The sequence below is a fragment of the Oncorhynchus nerka genome, linkage group LG18, assembly GCF_034236695.1.
Source record: "Oncorhynchus nerka isolate Pitt River linkage group LG18, Oner_Uvic_2.0, whole genome shotgun sequence".
Lineage (NCBI taxonomy): Eukaryota > Metazoa > Chordata > Actinopteri > Salmoniformes > Salmonidae > Oncorhynchus > Oncorhynchus nerka.
The window spans coordinates 16198446-16215918 of record NC_088413.1 but is presented as its reverse complement, the minus strand read 5'-3'; the positions used below and the strand labels follow the sequence as shown (position 1 = coordinate 16215918).

The window sequence follows — 17473 nt, the reverse complement described above, 5'->3', positions numbered from 1 at the left end:
CTAACCTGCCCCCCCTCCTCCCAGGTGTCCCAGTGAAGCGTAACGAGCTGTATTATGACTGCTGTCCCAGGAACCCTAACCTGCCCCCCTGCCCCCCTCTCTCCCAGGTGTCCCAGTGAAGCGTAACGAGCTGTATTATGACTGCTGTAAGGAACCCTAACCTGCCCCCCTCCTCCCAGGTGTCCCAGTGAAGCGTAACGAGGCTGTATTATGACTGCTGTAAGGAACCCTAACCTGCCCCCCCTCCTCCCCCAGGTGTCCCAGTGAAGCGTAACGAGCTGTATTATGACTGCTGTAAGGAACCCTAACCTGCCCCCTCCTCCCAGGTGTCCCAGTGAAGCGTAACGAGCTGTATTATGACTGCTGTAAGGAACCCTAACCTGCCCCCCTCTCCTCCCAGGTGTCCCAGTGAAGCGTAACGAGCTGTATTATGACTGCTGTAAGGAACCCTAACCTGCCCCCCCTCCTCCCAGGTGTCCCAGTGAAGCGTAACGAGCTGTATTATGACTGCTGTAAAGAACCCTAACCTCCCCCTCTCCTCCCAGGTTTCCCAGTGAAGCGTAACGAGCTGTATTATGACTGCTGTAAGGAACCCTAACCTGCCCCCCTCCTCCCAGGTGTCCCAGTGAAGCGTAACGAGCTGTATTATGACTGCTGTAAGGAACCCTAACCTGCCCCCCCTCTCCCAGGTGTCCCAGTGAAGCGTATGACTGCTGTAAGCTGTATTATGACTGCTGTAACCAACTCCCTAACTGCCCCCCCTCTCCTCCCAGGTGTCCCAGGAACCCTAACCTGCCCCCCTCTCCTCCCAGGTGTCCCAGTGAAGCGTAACGAGCTGTATTATGACTGCTGTAAGGAACCCTAACCTGCCCCCCTCCTCCCAGGTGTCCCAGTGAAGCGTAACGAGCTGTATTATGACTGCTGTAAGGAACCCTAACCTGCCCCCCCTCCTCCCAGGTGTCCCAGTGAAGCGTAACGAGCTGTATTATGACTGCTGTAAGGAACCCTAACCTGCCCCCTCCTCCCAGGTGTCCCAGTGAAGCGTAACGAGCTGTATTATGACTGCTGTAAGGAACCCTAACCTGCCCCCTCCTCCCAGGTGTCCCAGTGAAGCGTAAACCCTAGCTGGTGTCCCAGTTATGACTGCTGTAAGGAACCCTAACCTGACCCCCCTCCTCCCAGGGTGTCCCAGTGAAGCGTAACGAGCTGTATTATGACTGCTGTAAGGAACCCTAACCTTGCTCCCCCCCCTCCTCCCAGGTGTCCCAGTGAAGCGTAACGAGCTGTATTATGACTGCTGTAAGGAACCCTACCCTGACGTCACCTTCACTGTCACCATGAGGAGGAGAACACTGTACTACGGTCTCAACCTGCTCATCCCCTGTGTCCTCATCTCTGGCCTGGCCCTGCTGGTCTTCCTGCTGCCTGCAGACTCTGGAGAGAAGATCTCCCTGGGTGAGAGGAGGGGTCCACACACAGGACAGGAGTGTACACAGGCGCACACACACACACACACACACACACACACACACACACACACACACACACACACACACACACAGAGACACACAGAGACACACAGAGACACACGCACACACCTCATTCTGTGTGGACACTGTGGGCGCATGGTACACTAATCCTTTTATTTTCCTTCCTTTATGCTAATTCTAATATTATGCTTTGAATAAGGCTTTATGCCAACCAGTATTCTAATAAGGCTTTATGCCAACCAGTATTCTAATGAGGCTTTATGCCAACCAGTATTCTAATAAGGCTTTATGCCAACCAGTATTCTAATGAGGCTTTATGCCAACCAGTATTCCAATGAGGCTTTATGCCAACCAGTACTCTAATAAGGCTTTATGCCAACCAGTATTCTAATGAGGCTTTATGCCAACCAGTATTCTAATGAGGCTTTATGCCAACCAGTATTCTAATGAGGCTTTATGCCAACCAGTATTCTAATGAGGCTTTATGCCAACCAGTATTCTAATGAGGCTTTATGCCAACCAGTATTCTAATAAGGCTTTATGGTTGAAAGACATGAAAGCTGTGATTCCTCTGAGAGGTGAGCTGTAGCTGTTCATTATGTTCTCATCTCTATGTCCCTTATCCCTCTCTACCCCCATCCATCTCTCCCTCTCTACTCCCATCCATCTCTCCCTCTCTACCCCCATCCATCTCTCCCTCTCTACCCCCATCCATCTCTCCCTCTCTACCCCCATCCATCTCTCCCTCTCTACCCCCATCCATTTCTCCCTCTCTACCCCATCCATCTCTCCCTCTCTACCCCATCCATCTCTCCCTCTCTACCCCATCCATCTCTCCCTCTCTACCCCCATCCATCTCTCCCTCTCTACCCCCATCCATCTCTCCCTCTCTACCCCCACCCTTCTCCCTCTCTACCCCCATCCATCTCTCCCTCTCTACCCCCATCCATCTCTCCCTCTCTACCCCCATCCATCTCTCCCTCTCTACCCCATCCATCTCTCCCTCTCTACTCCCATCCATCTCTCCCTCTCTACCCCCACCCTTCTCCCTCTCTACCCCCATCCATCTCTCCCCCTCTACCCCATCCATCTCTCCCTCTCTACTCCCATCCATCTCTCCTCTCTACCCCCATCCATCTCTCCCTCTCTACCCCCACCCTTCTCCCTCTCTACCCCTTCCATCTCTCCCTCTCTACCCCCATCCATCTCTCCCTCTCTACTCCCATCCATCTCTCCCTCTCTACTCCCATCCATCTCTCCTCTCTACTCCCATCCATCTCTCCCTCTCTACTCCCATCCATCTCTCCCTCTCTACCCCCATCCATCTCTCCCTCTCTACCCCATCCATCTCTCTCTCTCTACCCCATCCATCTCTCACTCTCTACCCCATCCATCTCTCCCTCTCTACCCCCAACCATCTCTCCCTCTCTACCCCCATCCATCTCTCCTCTCTACTCCCATCCATCTCTCCCTCTCTACTCCCATCCATCTCTCCCTCTCTACCCCCATCCATCTCTCTCTCTCTACCCCCATCCATCTCTCCCTCTCTACCCCCATCCATCTCTCCCTCTCTACCCCATCCATCTCTCCCTCTCTACCCCCACCCATCTCTCTCTCTCTACCCCCATCCATCTCTCCCTCTCTACCCCATCCATCTCCCTCTCTACTCCTATCCATCTCTCCCTCTCTACCCCATCCATCTCTCCCTCTCTACCCCCATCCATCTCTCCTCTCTACCCCCATCCATCTCTCCCTCTCTACTCCCATCCATCTCTCCCTCTCTACCCCCATCCATCTCTCCCTCTCTATCCCATCCATCTCTCCCTCTCTACTCCCATCCATCTCTCTCTCTACCCCATCCATCTCTCTCTCTACCCCCATCCATCTCTCCCTCTCTACCCCCATCCATCTCTCCCTCTCTACTCCCATCCATCTCTCCCTCTCTACCCCCATCCATCTCTCCCTCTCTATCCCATCCATCTCTCCCTCTCTACTCCCATCCATCTCTCTCTCTACCCCCATCCATCTCTCTCTCTCTACCCCCATCCATCTCTCCCTCTCTACCCCCATCCATCTCTCCCTCTCTACCCCCATTCCCTCTCTACCCCCATCCATCTCTCCCTCTCTACCCCCATCCATCTCTCCCTCTCTACCCCCATCCATCTCACCCTCTCTACCCCCATCCATCTCTCCCTCTCTACCCCCATCCATCTCTCCCTCTCTACCCCATCCATCTCTCCCTCTCTACCCCCATCCATCTCTCCCTCTCTACCCCCAACCCATCTCTCCCTCTCTACTCCAACCCCCTCCCTCTCTACCTCCACCCATCTCTCCCTCTCTACCTCCACCCATCTCTCTCTCTACTCCAACCCTCCCCCTCTCTACCTCCACCCTTCTCTCTCTCTCTACTCCAACCCCCTCCCTCTCTACCTCCACCCTTCTCTCTCTCTACTCCAACCCCCTCTCTCTCTACTCCAACCCCTCCCTCTCTACCCCCAACCCATCTCTCCCTCTCTACTCCAACCCCCTCCTCTCTACCTCCACCGTTCTCTCTCTCTCTACTCCAACCCTCCCCCTCTCTACCTCCACCCATCTCTCTCTCTACTCCAACCCTCCCCCCCTCTCTACCTCCACCCTTCTCTCTCTCTCTACTCCAACCCCCTCCCTCTCTACCTCCACCCTTCTCTCTCTCTACTCCAACCCCCTCCCTCTCTACTCCAACCCCCTCCTCTCTACTCTAACCCCCCCTCTCTACTCCAACCCCCTCCCTCTCTACTCCAACCCCCTCCCTCTCTACTCCAACCCCCTCCCCCTCTACCTCCACCCTTCTCTCTCTCTCTCTACTCCAACCCCCTCCCTCTCTACCTCCAACCCCCTACCTCTCTACTCCAACCCCCTCCCTCTCTACTCCAACCCCCTCCCTCTGTTACTGTAATTTAATAATACCAATGTGTTTTCATTAATTGAATTCCCTTAATCTATTGTATGAGAATTTGTAAGATTCTTGTTTGCATAAAATAGACGGAGACCAGTCTTATCAATAATAGATATTATTTATTATTTATTTATTTATTCTCGGAGCGCGCTGCCACGTTACCACGAGCAACAGTTTATGTACAATAACATGACGTCATTTCATTGCTTCTAGAATGAATCTCCTCCTCTCGACCGAGACAAAGGAACTTTAAAAGTTCATTCAAAGTTCATTCTGACCCACTAGCACATACACAGGACACACAACACAACTGAATTAACTTTTGACCCCTCACCATTATCGATCACCACTTAGCTGACAGTTCTAGTTAACAGAAAACCTAGGAATGCACTCACTGCCTTATCTAAAACACCCCAGAGCTCAGTTTCCTCGGTTCAACCATAGTTTAAAGACCTTTTCTGCTTACTTAAAAACCCTCACTCCTAATCTCCTCCAACCTGGCTGGAATGGTATTTATTTAATGTAATTACCCCGTTTCAGGCTCCACAATCCCTTGTTATGAACTCATATTGTTAATCAGATATAATAAAACAGAGTATAAGTTTACTTAATTACAGTTCTATTTAAAATGAGGATATTGTTTATTCATAATATTCCTAACACCCTCTCTACCTCTACCCTTCTCTCTCTCTGCCCCCACCCATCTCTCCCTCTCTACCCCCACCCATCTCTCCCTCTCTACCCCAACCTCCCTCCCTCTACCCCAAACCTCCCTCTACCCCCACCCATCTCTCCCTCTCTACCCCCTCCCTCTGTCCCCCAACCCCCTCCCTCTCCCCCCCTCTCTCCCCCCCCCTCTCTCCCCCCTCTCCCTCTCTCCCCCTCCCTCTCCCCCTCCCTCTCTCCCCCTCCCTCTCCCCCCTCCCCTCCCTCTCTCCCCCTCCCTCTCTCCCCCAGGTATCACTGTGTTGCTGTCTCTGACTGTCTTCATGTTGCTGGTAGCAGAAATAATGCCGGCTACGTCAGACTCTGTTCCTCTCATCGGTAAAGTATTGATCCTCTATTGACTCATCAGTGATTTATTGAGGTGTATTTTACATGATTACGTTCATACAAGTTGTGAATTGATTGGTGGTTCAATATCATCATTAGATACCAAGCTAAATCATGAAACCAATTCAAACTCATGTGTTCCTTCTTTAGGCCTGGTTGCTATGCCCGTATTTCTTGCAGTGGAGGCTGGTGAGGGGAGGGTGACTCATAACAATGGCTGAAATGGAGTGAATGGAACAGTATCAAACAGGTGTTTTGGATCCCATTCCACTCCACCCCAGACGTTGTTATGAGCTGTCCTCCCCTCAGCAGCCTCCACTGCTTTCTTGGTAAGTTGACCACACACAGTGAAGTATAGAATAGCCAGTCATAAACCCAGTGTAAAACCCCACGACCAAACATCTAACCAATAGGGTTTCCACACGACACGTCATTCTCATTACAGCACTGAGGTCTGCTGTTTTCCCTTCTAGCAGCCAATGTGTTTACCTCAGGCTTTAATCAGCTAGACAGGAGAGGTGTAGAAGGAACTGTGCACCATGTAGGGAATAGGGTGCCAGTACATGATTGATGGAAGGAATCAATAGCCAGGAAAGAGAGGAGACGTTGATAGAATGAAGAGCTCAGAGGGCTGACAGGGTGTTAGGGATGTTACCACCTCAGGCAGACAGGTGGTTACTGTTCTCATCTCCTGCTAAAATGCCTCTATCTCTTTATCTCTCTCTCTCTTAATCTCTATCTCTCTTAATCTCTATCTCTCTTTATCTCTCTTAATCTCTCTCTCTCTTTCTCTCTCTCTCTCTTCTTTTTCCCTATTTCTACCTCTCTCTTTATCTTTCTCTCTCCTCTTTCTATCTCATTCTCTCTCTCTCTCTCACCTTGTTCTATTCCTCTCTCTCTCGTTCTCTCTATCCTAAAGCAGGGGATAACCTGTTAATCACCTGTTAAAATATCTCTCTCTTTTCTACCTTTCCTCATCCATCTCTTTCCAGTGTTCTATCATCTATATCTCTATGTTCCTGCCCAGTACTTTCCAGTGTTCTATATCTCTATGTTCCTGCCCAGTACTTTCCAGTGTTCTATAATCTATATCTCTATGTTCCTGCCCAGTACTTTCCAGTGTTCTATAATCTATATCTCTATGTTCCTGCCCAGTACTTTCCAGTGTTCTATCATCTATATCTCTATGTTCCTGCCCAGTACTTTCCAGTGTTCTATATCTCTATGTTCCTGCCCAGTACTTTCCAGTGTTCTATATCTCTATGTTCCTGCCCAGTACTTTCCAGTGTTCTATATCTCTATGTTCCTGCCCAGTACTTTCCAGTGTTCTATAATCTATATCTCTATGTTCCTGCCCAGTACTTTCCAGTGTTCTATAATCTATATCTCTATGTTCCTGCCCAGTACTTTCCAGTGTTCTATCATCTATATCTCTATGTTCCTGCCCAGTACTTTCCAGTGTTCTATCATCTATATCTCTATGTTCCTGCCCAGTACTTTCCAGTGTTCTATAATCTATATCTCTATGTTCCTGCCCAGTACTTTCCAGTGTTCTATAATCTATATCTCTATGTTCCTGCCCAGTACTTTCCAGTGTTCTATCATCTATATCTCTATGTTCCTGCCCAGTACTTTCCAGTGTTCTATCATCTATATCTCTATGTTCCTGCCCAGTACTTTCCAGTGTTCTGTAATCTATATCTCTGTTCCTGCCCAGTACTTTCCAGTGTTCTATCATCTATATCTCTATGTTCCTGCCCAGTACTTTCCAGTGTTCTATATCTCTATGTTCCTGCCCAGTACTTTCCAGTGTTCTATCATCTATATCTCTATGTTCCTGCCCAGTACTTTCCAGTGTTCTGTAATCTATATCTCTGTTTCTGCCCAGTACTTTCCAGTGTTCTATATCTCTATGTTCCTGCCCAGTATTCTATAATCTATATCTCTGTTTCTGCCCAGTACTTCTATTATTTATATTTCTATGTGTTCCAGCCCACTACAATGATTTCTAATATTGATATCTATAATCTAAATTTCTGTTGTTGCAGGCCAGTATTTTTCATTTGCCATGATGATCGTGGGTCTCTCTCTCGTCGTCACAGTTCTCGTTCTACAGTTCCACCATCACGACCCTCACGGGGTAAAGATGCCTAAATGGGTAGGTAACCATGGTCACATTACATTTCCCGCTAACCTCTTTGTGTCATGTCCTCTTTAACTGCCGCCTTCAGTCGTAGAGTAGTTCCGGTTCATGTCTGCCGCGGAAAAATACATTGCAATTGTCTTAGTGGTCCTTGCCTCTGGTTGTGATTGAGTAGTTGTAGAAGTCGTGGAGCAGTTCAAGCTCAGTTTGTTTGTCATTCGTGTGACTTCACCAACTCTGATCCTGTAATACCAGTGTGTACAAGGGAATGGTGTCCACAACACCTTAGACCCATTTTAGAATGTCTTCAGTTCCTCCCCAAAGTGAGAGTTGTCAGAGGAAGTGGAAGAGTGTTAATGTAAGAGCAACAACACAGTCAAATCCTGTCATACAAGAAAACCACAAATATATCTTACCCCAGGACACGTCACAAGAATGAAAGAGTAACACAAGTACCAGATCAGGCCAAGTTCTTCGCTAGACAGCACATTGCTCATTGACTAGGCCGATGTCATCTCATCTCACATCTTAAAGTGTCAGTCCATTTCCATCCAATATTCACACGATCCTGTAGAGCGTTGGAGCACAAAGTGGATGAAGCTCAAAGTCATAGAGACGGCTCATTGACTAGGCCGATGTCATCGTAACATATGTCACTTCCTGAAGTGTCACTTCTGCCCTGGCAGACAAACGGTGCCTGAGGGGATGACGAGCTCTCAGACAGGCCAGGCATGTTTTAAACATCAACCATCTCCAGCCTCGTAGAGCCTCTCTGTCTCATAGTCTGCCGGGGTACTGAAGACCTGGTCTACCTCTGAATATCCTTGTATATCTGAAGACCTGGTCTACCTCTGAATAGCCTTGTATATCTGAAGACCTGGTCTACCTCTGAATATCCTTGTATATCTGAAGACCTGGTCTACCTCTGAATATCCTTGTATATCTGAAGACCTGGTCTACCTCTGAATATCCTTGTATATCTGAAGACCTGGTCTACCTCTGAATATCCTTGTATATCTGAAGACCTGGTCTACCTCTGAATATCCTTGTATATCTGAAGACCTGGTCTACCTCTGAATATCCTTGTATATCTGAAGACCTGGTCTACCTCTGAATATCCTTGTATATCTGTGCCTTAAAGCGTTATCTGTGGCTGTTCTTTGTCAACAATGTAATGTGGCCACGACGTATGTGTTTATTGCTTTTTTAAAATTGTAAACCTAAAAACAAAAGACAAAATGTTTAATATCAGTGTAAACTGTCCCTTTTTGGGAGCTGCCACCTTTCTCTGTCTTCACCTTTCTCTCCTCTCCCCCTTTTTCTCCATCTCTCCTCCCACTCTCTCTCTCTCCTCCCACTCTCTCTCTCTCTCTCTCCTCACCCCTGCCTCCACTACCTCTCTAGATGCGAGTCATCCTCCTCAACTGGTGCGCCTGGTTCCTCCGCATGAAGAAGCCTGGTGAGGAACGCAAGACGACCACCCCCTCCACCGTCACCACCAACACCAATACTACCCCCAGCTCCGCCACAGGAGGCTACAAGTACTCCCACCCTCCCCCTCACCACGCCAGCACCAGCTCCATCCAGATGGGCTCCATCCCTGGGGGACAGCCCTCCAATACCTCAACCACCAACGGCAACATGAACCTGTACTTCGGCTACCACTCTGTGGGTATGGGAGGGATGGGATCCTTAGGAGGGTCTCATGATAACCCCTGCTGCCCACCTAGCAGTGACTCTTCAGGGGTTGGGGTCTGCAGTGGAGGGGCTGGGGGTGGTAGTCAGACCACGGGGACAGGCGGAACGTGTTCCCCCAACGAGGCGCTACTCTCTGACCGGGACGCGGGGATCCTCCGGAGGTTGACGGTGGACCAGATCCCGGAGATCGGGCGGATCCTGGAGGAAGTTCATTTCATCGCCCAGAGGTTCAGGGAGCAGGACGAGGGAGAGGCGGTCTGCAGCGAGTGGAAGTTTGCGGCGGCGGTCGTGGATCGTCTTTGTCTGGTGGCATTCACCATCTTCTCCATCATCGGCACGTTCACCATCCTCATGTCGGCGCCCAACTTCCTAGAGGCTGTGACCAAGGATTACCTCACATAATGTGGATTTTATCTCGACTGGCTAATTGGGCTAACGCTAATGAACACTGTAGCTAATTGGGCTAACGCTAATGAACACTGTAGCTAATTGGGCTAACGCTAATGAACACTGTAGCTAATTGGCTAACGCTAACTAGCGCTTTAGCTATAATACTAAACAATATAAACTGTAGCTAACCGTCTCTACTCTGTGAAGCCACTGAAAACCACCTCCCACAGTTTTGAGATAAAATAATCTCTAGAGTTATGACTATTTATGACACCAGTACTTGGAACACCAATGTCTATATTTTGATAATGGGTGTGGATTATTATGGTGATATACAGTATATCTTCCATGTGGGTGTGTTTACTGTCAAAATGACTACTGTAGCTGTAGTGAACGCTTACCACTCGTTCAGTAACAGTACTGTCAACATGGCTACTGTAGCTCTAGTCGATGCTTACCACTCGTTCAGTAACAGTACTGTCAACATGGCTTCCGTAGCTGTAGTCGATGCTTACCACTCGTTCAGTAACGTTACTGTCAACATGGCTACTGTAGCTGTAGTGAACGCTTACCACTCGTACAGTAACAGTACTGTCAACATGGCTTCTGTAGCTCTAGTCGATGCTTACCACTCGTTCAGTAACAGTACTGTCAACATGGCTTCCGTAGCTCTAGTCGATGCTTACCACTCGTTCAGTAACAGTACTGTCAACATGGCTTCTGTAGCTCTAGTCGATGCTTACCACTCGTTCAGTAACAGTACTGTCAACATGGCTTCCGTAGCTCTAGTCGATGCTTACCACTCGTTCAGTAACAGTACTGTCAACATGGCTTCCGTAGCTCTAGTCGATGCTTACCACTCGTTCAGTAACAGTACTGTCAACATGGCTTCCGTAGCTGTAGTGAACGCTTACCACTCGTTCAGTAACAGTACTGTCAACATTGCTACTGTAGCTCTAGTCGATGCTTACCACTCGTTCAGTAACAGTACTGTCAACATGGCTTCTGTAGCTGTAGTGAACGCTTACCACTCGTTCAGTAACAGTACTGTCAACATGGCTTCTGTAGCTGTAGTGAACGCTTACCAATCGTTCAGTAACAGTACTGTCAACATGGCTTCTGTAGCTCTAGTCGATGCTTACCACTCTTTCAGTAACAGTACTGTCAACATGGCTTCTGTAGCTGTAGTGAACGCTTACCACTCGTTCAGTAACAGTACTGTCAACATGGCTTCTGTAGCTGTAGTGAACGCTTACCAATCGTTCAGTAACAGTACTGTCAACATGGCTTCTGTAGCACTAGTCGATGCTTACCACTCGTTCAGTGACAGTACTGTCAACATGGCTTCTGTAGCTCTAGTCGATGCTTACCACTCGTTCAGTAACAGTACTGTCAACATGGCTTCTGTAGCTCTAGTCGATGCTTACCACTCGTTCAGTAACAGTACTGTCAACATGGCTTCTGTAGCTCTAGTCGATGCTTACCACTCATTCAGTAACAGTACTGTCAACATGGCTTCTGTAGCTGTAGTGAACGCTTACCACTCGTTCAGTAACAGTACTGTCAACATGGCTTCCGTAGCTGTAGTCGATGCTTACCACTCGTTCAGTAACAGTACTGTCAACATGGCTTCTGTAGCTGTAGTCGATGCTTACCACTCGTTCAGTAACAGTACTGTCAACATGGCTTCTGTAGCTGTAGTGAACGCTTACCACTCGTTCAGTAACAGTACTGTCAACATGGCTTCCGTAGCTGTAGTCGATGCTTACCACTCGTTCAGTAACAGTACTGTCAACATGGCTTCTGTAGCTGTAGTCGATGCTTACCACTCGTTCAGTAACAGTACTGTCAACATGGCTTCTGTAGCTGTAGTCGATGCTTACCACTCGTTCAGTAACAGTACTGTCAACATGGCTTCTGTAGCTGTAGTGAACGCTTACCACTCGTTCAGTAACAGTACTGTCAACATGGCTTCCGTAGCTCTAGTCGATGCTTACCACTCGTTCAGTAACAGTACTGTCAACATGGCTTCCGTAGCTCTAGTCGATGCTTACCACTCGTTCAGTAACAGTACTGTCAACATGGCTTCCGTAGCTCTAGTCGATGCTTACCACTCGTTCAGTAACAGTACTGTCAACATGTCTTCTGTAGCTCTTGTCGATGCTTACCACTCGTTCAGTAACAGTACTGTCAACATGGCTTCCGTAGCTGTAGTGAACGCTTACCACTCGTTCAGTAACAGTACTGTCAACATGGCTACTGTAGCTCTAGTCGATGCTTACCAATCGTTCAGTAACAGTACTGTCAACATGGCTTCTGTAGCTCTAGTCGATGCTTACCACTCGTTCAGTAACAGTACTGTCAACATGGCTTCTGTAGCTCTAGTCGATGCTTACCACTCGTTCAGAAACAGTACTGTCAACATGGCTTCCGTAGCTGTAGTGAACGCTTACCACTCGTTCAGTAACAGTACTGTCAACATGGCTACTGTAGCTCTAGTCGATGCTTACCACTCGTTCAGTAACAGTACTGTCAACATGGCTTCTGTAGCTGTAGTGAACGCTTACCACTCGTTCAGTAACAGTACTGTCAACATGGCTTCTGTAGCTGTAGTGAACGCTTACCAATCGTTCAGTAACAGTACTGTCAACATGGCTTCTGTAGCTCTAGTCGATGCTTACCACTCGTTCAGTGACAGTACTGTCAACATGGCTTCTGTAGCTCTAGTCGATGCTTACCACTCGTTCAGTAACAGTACTGTCAACATGGCTTCTGTAGCTCTAGTCGATGCTTACCACTCGTTCAGTGACAGTACTGTCAACATGGCTTCTGTAGCTCTAGTCGATGCTTACCACTCGTTCAGTGACAGTACTGTCAACATTTACATTTACATTACATTTAAGTCATTTAGCAGACGCTCTTATCCAGAGCGACTTACAAATTGGTGCTTTCACCTTATGACATCCAGTGGAACAGCCACTTTACAATAGTGCATCTAGGTCTTTTAAGGGGGGGGGGGGAGGGGGGGAGGGGGTGAGAAGGATTACTTTATCCTATCCTAGGTATTCCTTAAAGAGGTGGGGTTTCAGGTGTCTCCGGAAGGTGGTGATTGACTCCGCTGTCCTGGCGTCGTGAGGGAGTTTGTTCCACCATTGGGGGGCCAGAGCAGCGAACAGTTTTGACTGGGCTGAGCGGGAACTGTACTTCCTCAGTGGTAGGGAGGCGAGCAGGCCAGAGGTGGATGAACGCAGTGCCCTTGTTTGGGTGTAGGGCCTGATGGCTTCTGTAGCTCTAGTCGATGCTTACCGCTCGTTCAGTAACAGTACTGTCAACATGGCTTCTGTAGCTCTAGTCGATGCTTACCACTCGTTCAGTAACAGTACTGTCAACATGGCTTCTGTAGCTGTAGTGAACGCTTACCACTCGTTCAGTAACAGTACTGTCAACATGGCTTCTGTACCTGTAGTGAACGCTTACCAATCGTTCAGTAACAGTACTGTCAACATGGCTTCTGTAGCTCTAGTCGATGCTTACCACTCGTTCAGTGACAGTACTGTCAACATGGCTTCTGTAGCTCTAGTCGATGCTTACCACTCGTTCAGTAACAGTACTGTCAACATGGCTTCTGTAGCTGTAGTGAACGCTTACCACTCGTTCAGTAACAGTACTGTCAACATGGCTTCCGTAGCTCTAGTCGATGCTTACCACTCATTTAGTAACAGTACTGTCAACATGGCTTCCGTAGCTCTAGTCGATGCTTACCACTCGTTCAGTAACGTTACTGTCAACATGGCTTCCGTAGCTGTAGTCGATGCTTACCACTCGTTCCGTAACAGTACTGTCAACATGGCTTCCGTAGCTCTAGTCGATGCTTACCACTCGTTCATTAACAGTACTGTCAACATGGCTTCCGTAGCTCTAGTCGATGCTTACCACTTGTTCAGTAACTGTACTGTCAACATGGCTTCCGTAGCTCTAGTCGATGCTTACCACTCGTTCAGTAACTGTACTGTCAACATGGCTTCCGTAGCTCTAGTCGATGCTTACCACTCGTTCAGTAACAGTACTGTCAACATGGCTTCTGTAGCTCTAGTCGATGCTTACCACTCGTTCAGTAACAGTACTGTCAACATGGCTTCTGTAGCTGTAGTCGATGCTTACCACTCGTTCAGTAACAGTACTGTCAACATGGCTTCTGTAGCTGTAGTGAACGCTTACCACTCGTTCAGTAACAGTACTGTCAACATGGCTTCCGTAGCTCTAGTCGATGCTTACCACTCATTTAGTAACAGTACTGTCAACATGGCTTCCGTAGCTCTAGTCGATGCTTACCACTCGTTCAGTAACGTTACTGTCAACATGGCTTCCGTAGCTGTAGTCGATGCTTACCACTCGTTCAGTAACAGTACTGTCAACATGGCTTCTGTAGCTGTAGTGAACGCTTACCACTCGTTCAGTAACAGTACTGTCAACATGGCTTCCGTAGCTCTAGTCGATGCTTACCACTCGTTCAGTAACAGTACTGTCAACATGGCTTCCGTAGCTGTAGTCGATGCTTACCACTCGTTCAGTAACAGTACTGTCAACATGGCTTCTGTACCTGTAGTGAACGCTTACCAATCGTTCAGTAACAGTACTGTCAACATGGCTTCTGTAGCTCTAGTCGATGCTTACCACTCGTTCAGTGACAGTACTGTCAACATGGCTTCTGTAGCTCTAGTCGATGCTTACCACTCGTTCAGTAACAGTACTGTCAACATGGCTTCTGTAGCTGTAGTGAACGCTTACCACTCGTTCAGTAACAGTACTGTCAACATGGCTTCCGTAGCTCTAGTCGATGCTTACCACTCGTTCAGTAACAGTACTGTCAACATGGCTTCCGTAGCTCTAGTCGATGCTTACCACTCGTTCAGTAACAGTACTGTCAACATGGCTTCCGTAGCTGTAGTCGATGCTTACCACTCGTTCAGTAACAGTACTGTCAACATGGCTTCCGTAGCTCTAGTCGATGCTTACCACTCGTTCAGTAACTGTTCTGTCAACATGGCTTCCGTAGCTCTAGTCGATGCTTACCACTCGTTCAGTAACAGTACTGTCAACATGGCTTCTGTAGCTGTAGTGAACGCTTACCACTCGTTCAGTAACAGTACTGTCAACATGGCTTCCGTAGCTCTAGTCGATGCTTACCAATCGTTCAGTAACAGTACTGTCAACATGGCTTCCGTAGCTCTAGTCGATGCTTACCACTCGTTCAGTAACAGTACTGTCAACATGGCTTCTGTAGCTGTAGTGAACGCTTACCACTCGTTCAGTAACAGTACTGTCAACATGGCTTCCGTAGCTCTAGTCGATGCTTACCACTCGTTCAGTAACAGTACTGTCAACATGGCTTCCGTAGCTGTAGTCGATGCTTACCACTCGTTCAGTAACAGTACTGTCAACATGGCTTCCGTAGCTCTAGTCGATGCTTACCACTCGTTCAGTAACTGTTCTGTCAACATGGCTTCCGTAGCTCTAGTCGATGCTTACCACTCGTTCAGTAACAGTACTGTCAACATGGCTTCTGTAGCTGTAGTGAACGCTTACCACTCGTTCAGTAACAGTACTGTCAACATGGCTTCTGTAGCTGTAGTGAACGCTTACCACTCGTTCAGTAACAGTACTGTCAACATGGCTTCTGTAGCTCTAGTCGATGCTTACCACTCGTTCAGTAACAGCACTGTCAACATGGCTTCCGTAGCTCTAGTCGATGCTTACCACTCGTTCAGTAACAGTACTGTCAACATGGCTTCCGTAGCTCTAGTCGATGCTTACCACTCGTTCAGTAACAGTACTGTCAACATGGCTTCCGTAGCTCTAGTCGATGCTTACCACTCGTTCAGTAACTGTACTGTCAACATGGCTTCCGTAGCTCTAGTCGATGCTTACCACTCGTTCAGTAACAGTACTGTCAACATGGCTTCCGTAGCTCTAGTCGATGCTTACCACTCGTTCAGTAACAGTACTGTCAACATGGCTTCTGTAGCTGTAGTGAACGCTTACCACTCGTTCAGTAACAGTACTGTCAACATGGCTTCTGTAGCTCTAGTCGATGCTTACCACTCGTTCAGTAACAGTACTGTCAACATGGCTTCCGTAGCTCTAGTCGATGCTTACCACTCGTTCAGTAACTGTTCTGTCAACATGGCTTCCGTAGCTCTAGTCGATGCTTACCACTCGTTCAGTAACTGTTCTGTCAACATGGCTTCCGTAGCTCTAGTCGATGCTTACCACTCGTTCAGTAACAGTACTGTCAACATGGCTTCTGTAGCTGTAGTGAACGCTTACCACTCGTTCAGTAACAGTACTGTCAACATGGCTTCCGTAGCTCTAGTCGATGCTTACCACTCGTTCAGTAACAGTACTGTCAACATGGCTTCCGTAGCTCTAGTCGATGCTTACCACTCGTTCAGTAACAGTACTGTCAACATGGCTTCTGTAGCTGTAGTGAACGCTTACCACTCGTTCAGTAACAGTACTGTCAACATGGCTTCCGTAGCTCTAGTCGATGCTTACCACTCGTTCAGTAACAGTACTGTCAACATGGCTTCCGTAGCTGTAGTCGATGCTTACCACTCGTTCAGTAACAGGACTGTCAACATGGCTTCCGTAGCTCTAGTCGATGCTTACCACTCGTTCAGTAACTGTTCTGTCAACATGGCTTCCGTAGCTCTAGTCGATGCTTACCACTCGTTCAGTAACAGTACTGTCAACATGGCTTCTGTAGCTGTAGTGAACGCTTACCACTCGTTCAGTAACAGTACTGTCAACATGGCTTCTGTAGCTGTAGTGAACGCTTACCACTCGTTCAGTAACAGTACTGTCAACATGGCTTCCGTAGCTCTAGTCGATGCTTACCACTCGTTCAGTAACAGTACTGTCAACATGGCTTCCGTAGCTCTAGTCGATGCTTACCACTGTTCAGTAACAGTACTGTCAACATGGCTTCCGTAGCTCTAGTCGATGCTTACCACTCGTTCAGTAACAGTACTGTCAACATGGCTTCCGTAGCTCTAGTCGATGCTTACCACTCGTTCAGTAACTGTACTGTCAACATGGCTTCCGTAGCTCTAGTCGATGCTTACCACTCGTTCAGTAACAGTACTGTCAACATGGCTTCCGTAGCTCTAGTCGATGCTTACCACTCGTTCAGTAACAGTACTGTCAACATGGCTTCTGTAGCTGTAGTGAACGCTTACCACTCGTTCAGTAACAGTACTGTCAACATGGCTTCTGTAGCTCTAGTCGATGCTTACCACTCGTTCAGTAACAGTACTGTCAACATGGCTTCCGTAGCTCTAGTCGATGCTTACCACTCGTTCAGTAACAGTACTGTCAACATGGCTTCCGTAGCTCTAGTCGATGCTTACCACTCGTTCAGTAACAGTACTGTCAACATGGCTTCCGTAGCTCTAGTCGGTACCTCAGTATATAGTCGGTGAGGCTTTAGTTCTTGAACAGTGTGAATTCACTGACACACTTTTATCCCTTTCCCTGTCACCCCTCCTCTCCCTCTGTCCCCCACCCCTCCTGTCCCTCTGTCCCCCACCCTCCTCTCCCTCTGTCCCCCACCCCTCCTGTCCCTCTGTCCCCCACCCCTCCTGTCCCTCTGTCCCCCACCCCTCCTCTCCCTCTGTCCCCCACCCCTCCTCTCCCTCTGTCCCCCACCCCTCCTGTCCCTCTTGTCCCCCACCCCTCCTGTCCCTCTTGTCCCCCACCCCTCCT

The 17473-nt window shown here is 48.4% G+C and overlaps 1 protein-coding gene across 1 annotated transcript in view; it reads left to right on the top strand.

Moving 5' to 3' along the window:
* The window catches only part of LOC135561759 (neuronal acetylcholine receptor subunit alpha-7-like), an 85011-nt gene extending 74678 nt beyond the window's left edge, over positions 1 to 10333 (top strand). The window contains exons 7-10 of the mRNA XM_065003569.1: positions 1261 to 1455; positions 5383 to 5469; positions 7527 to 7636; positions 9026 to 10333. Of these exons, the coding sequence (XP_064859641.1) occupies positions 1261 to 1455; positions 5383 to 5469; positions 7527 to 7636; positions 9026 to 9721 (1088 nt within the window). The 3' untranslated portion in view covers positions 9722 to 10333. The remainder of the gene's footprint in view (positions 1 to 1260; positions 1456 to 5382; positions 5470 to 7526; positions 7637 to 9025) is intronic.
* The last annotated feature ends 7140 nt before the right edge of the window (positions 10334 to 17473 follow it).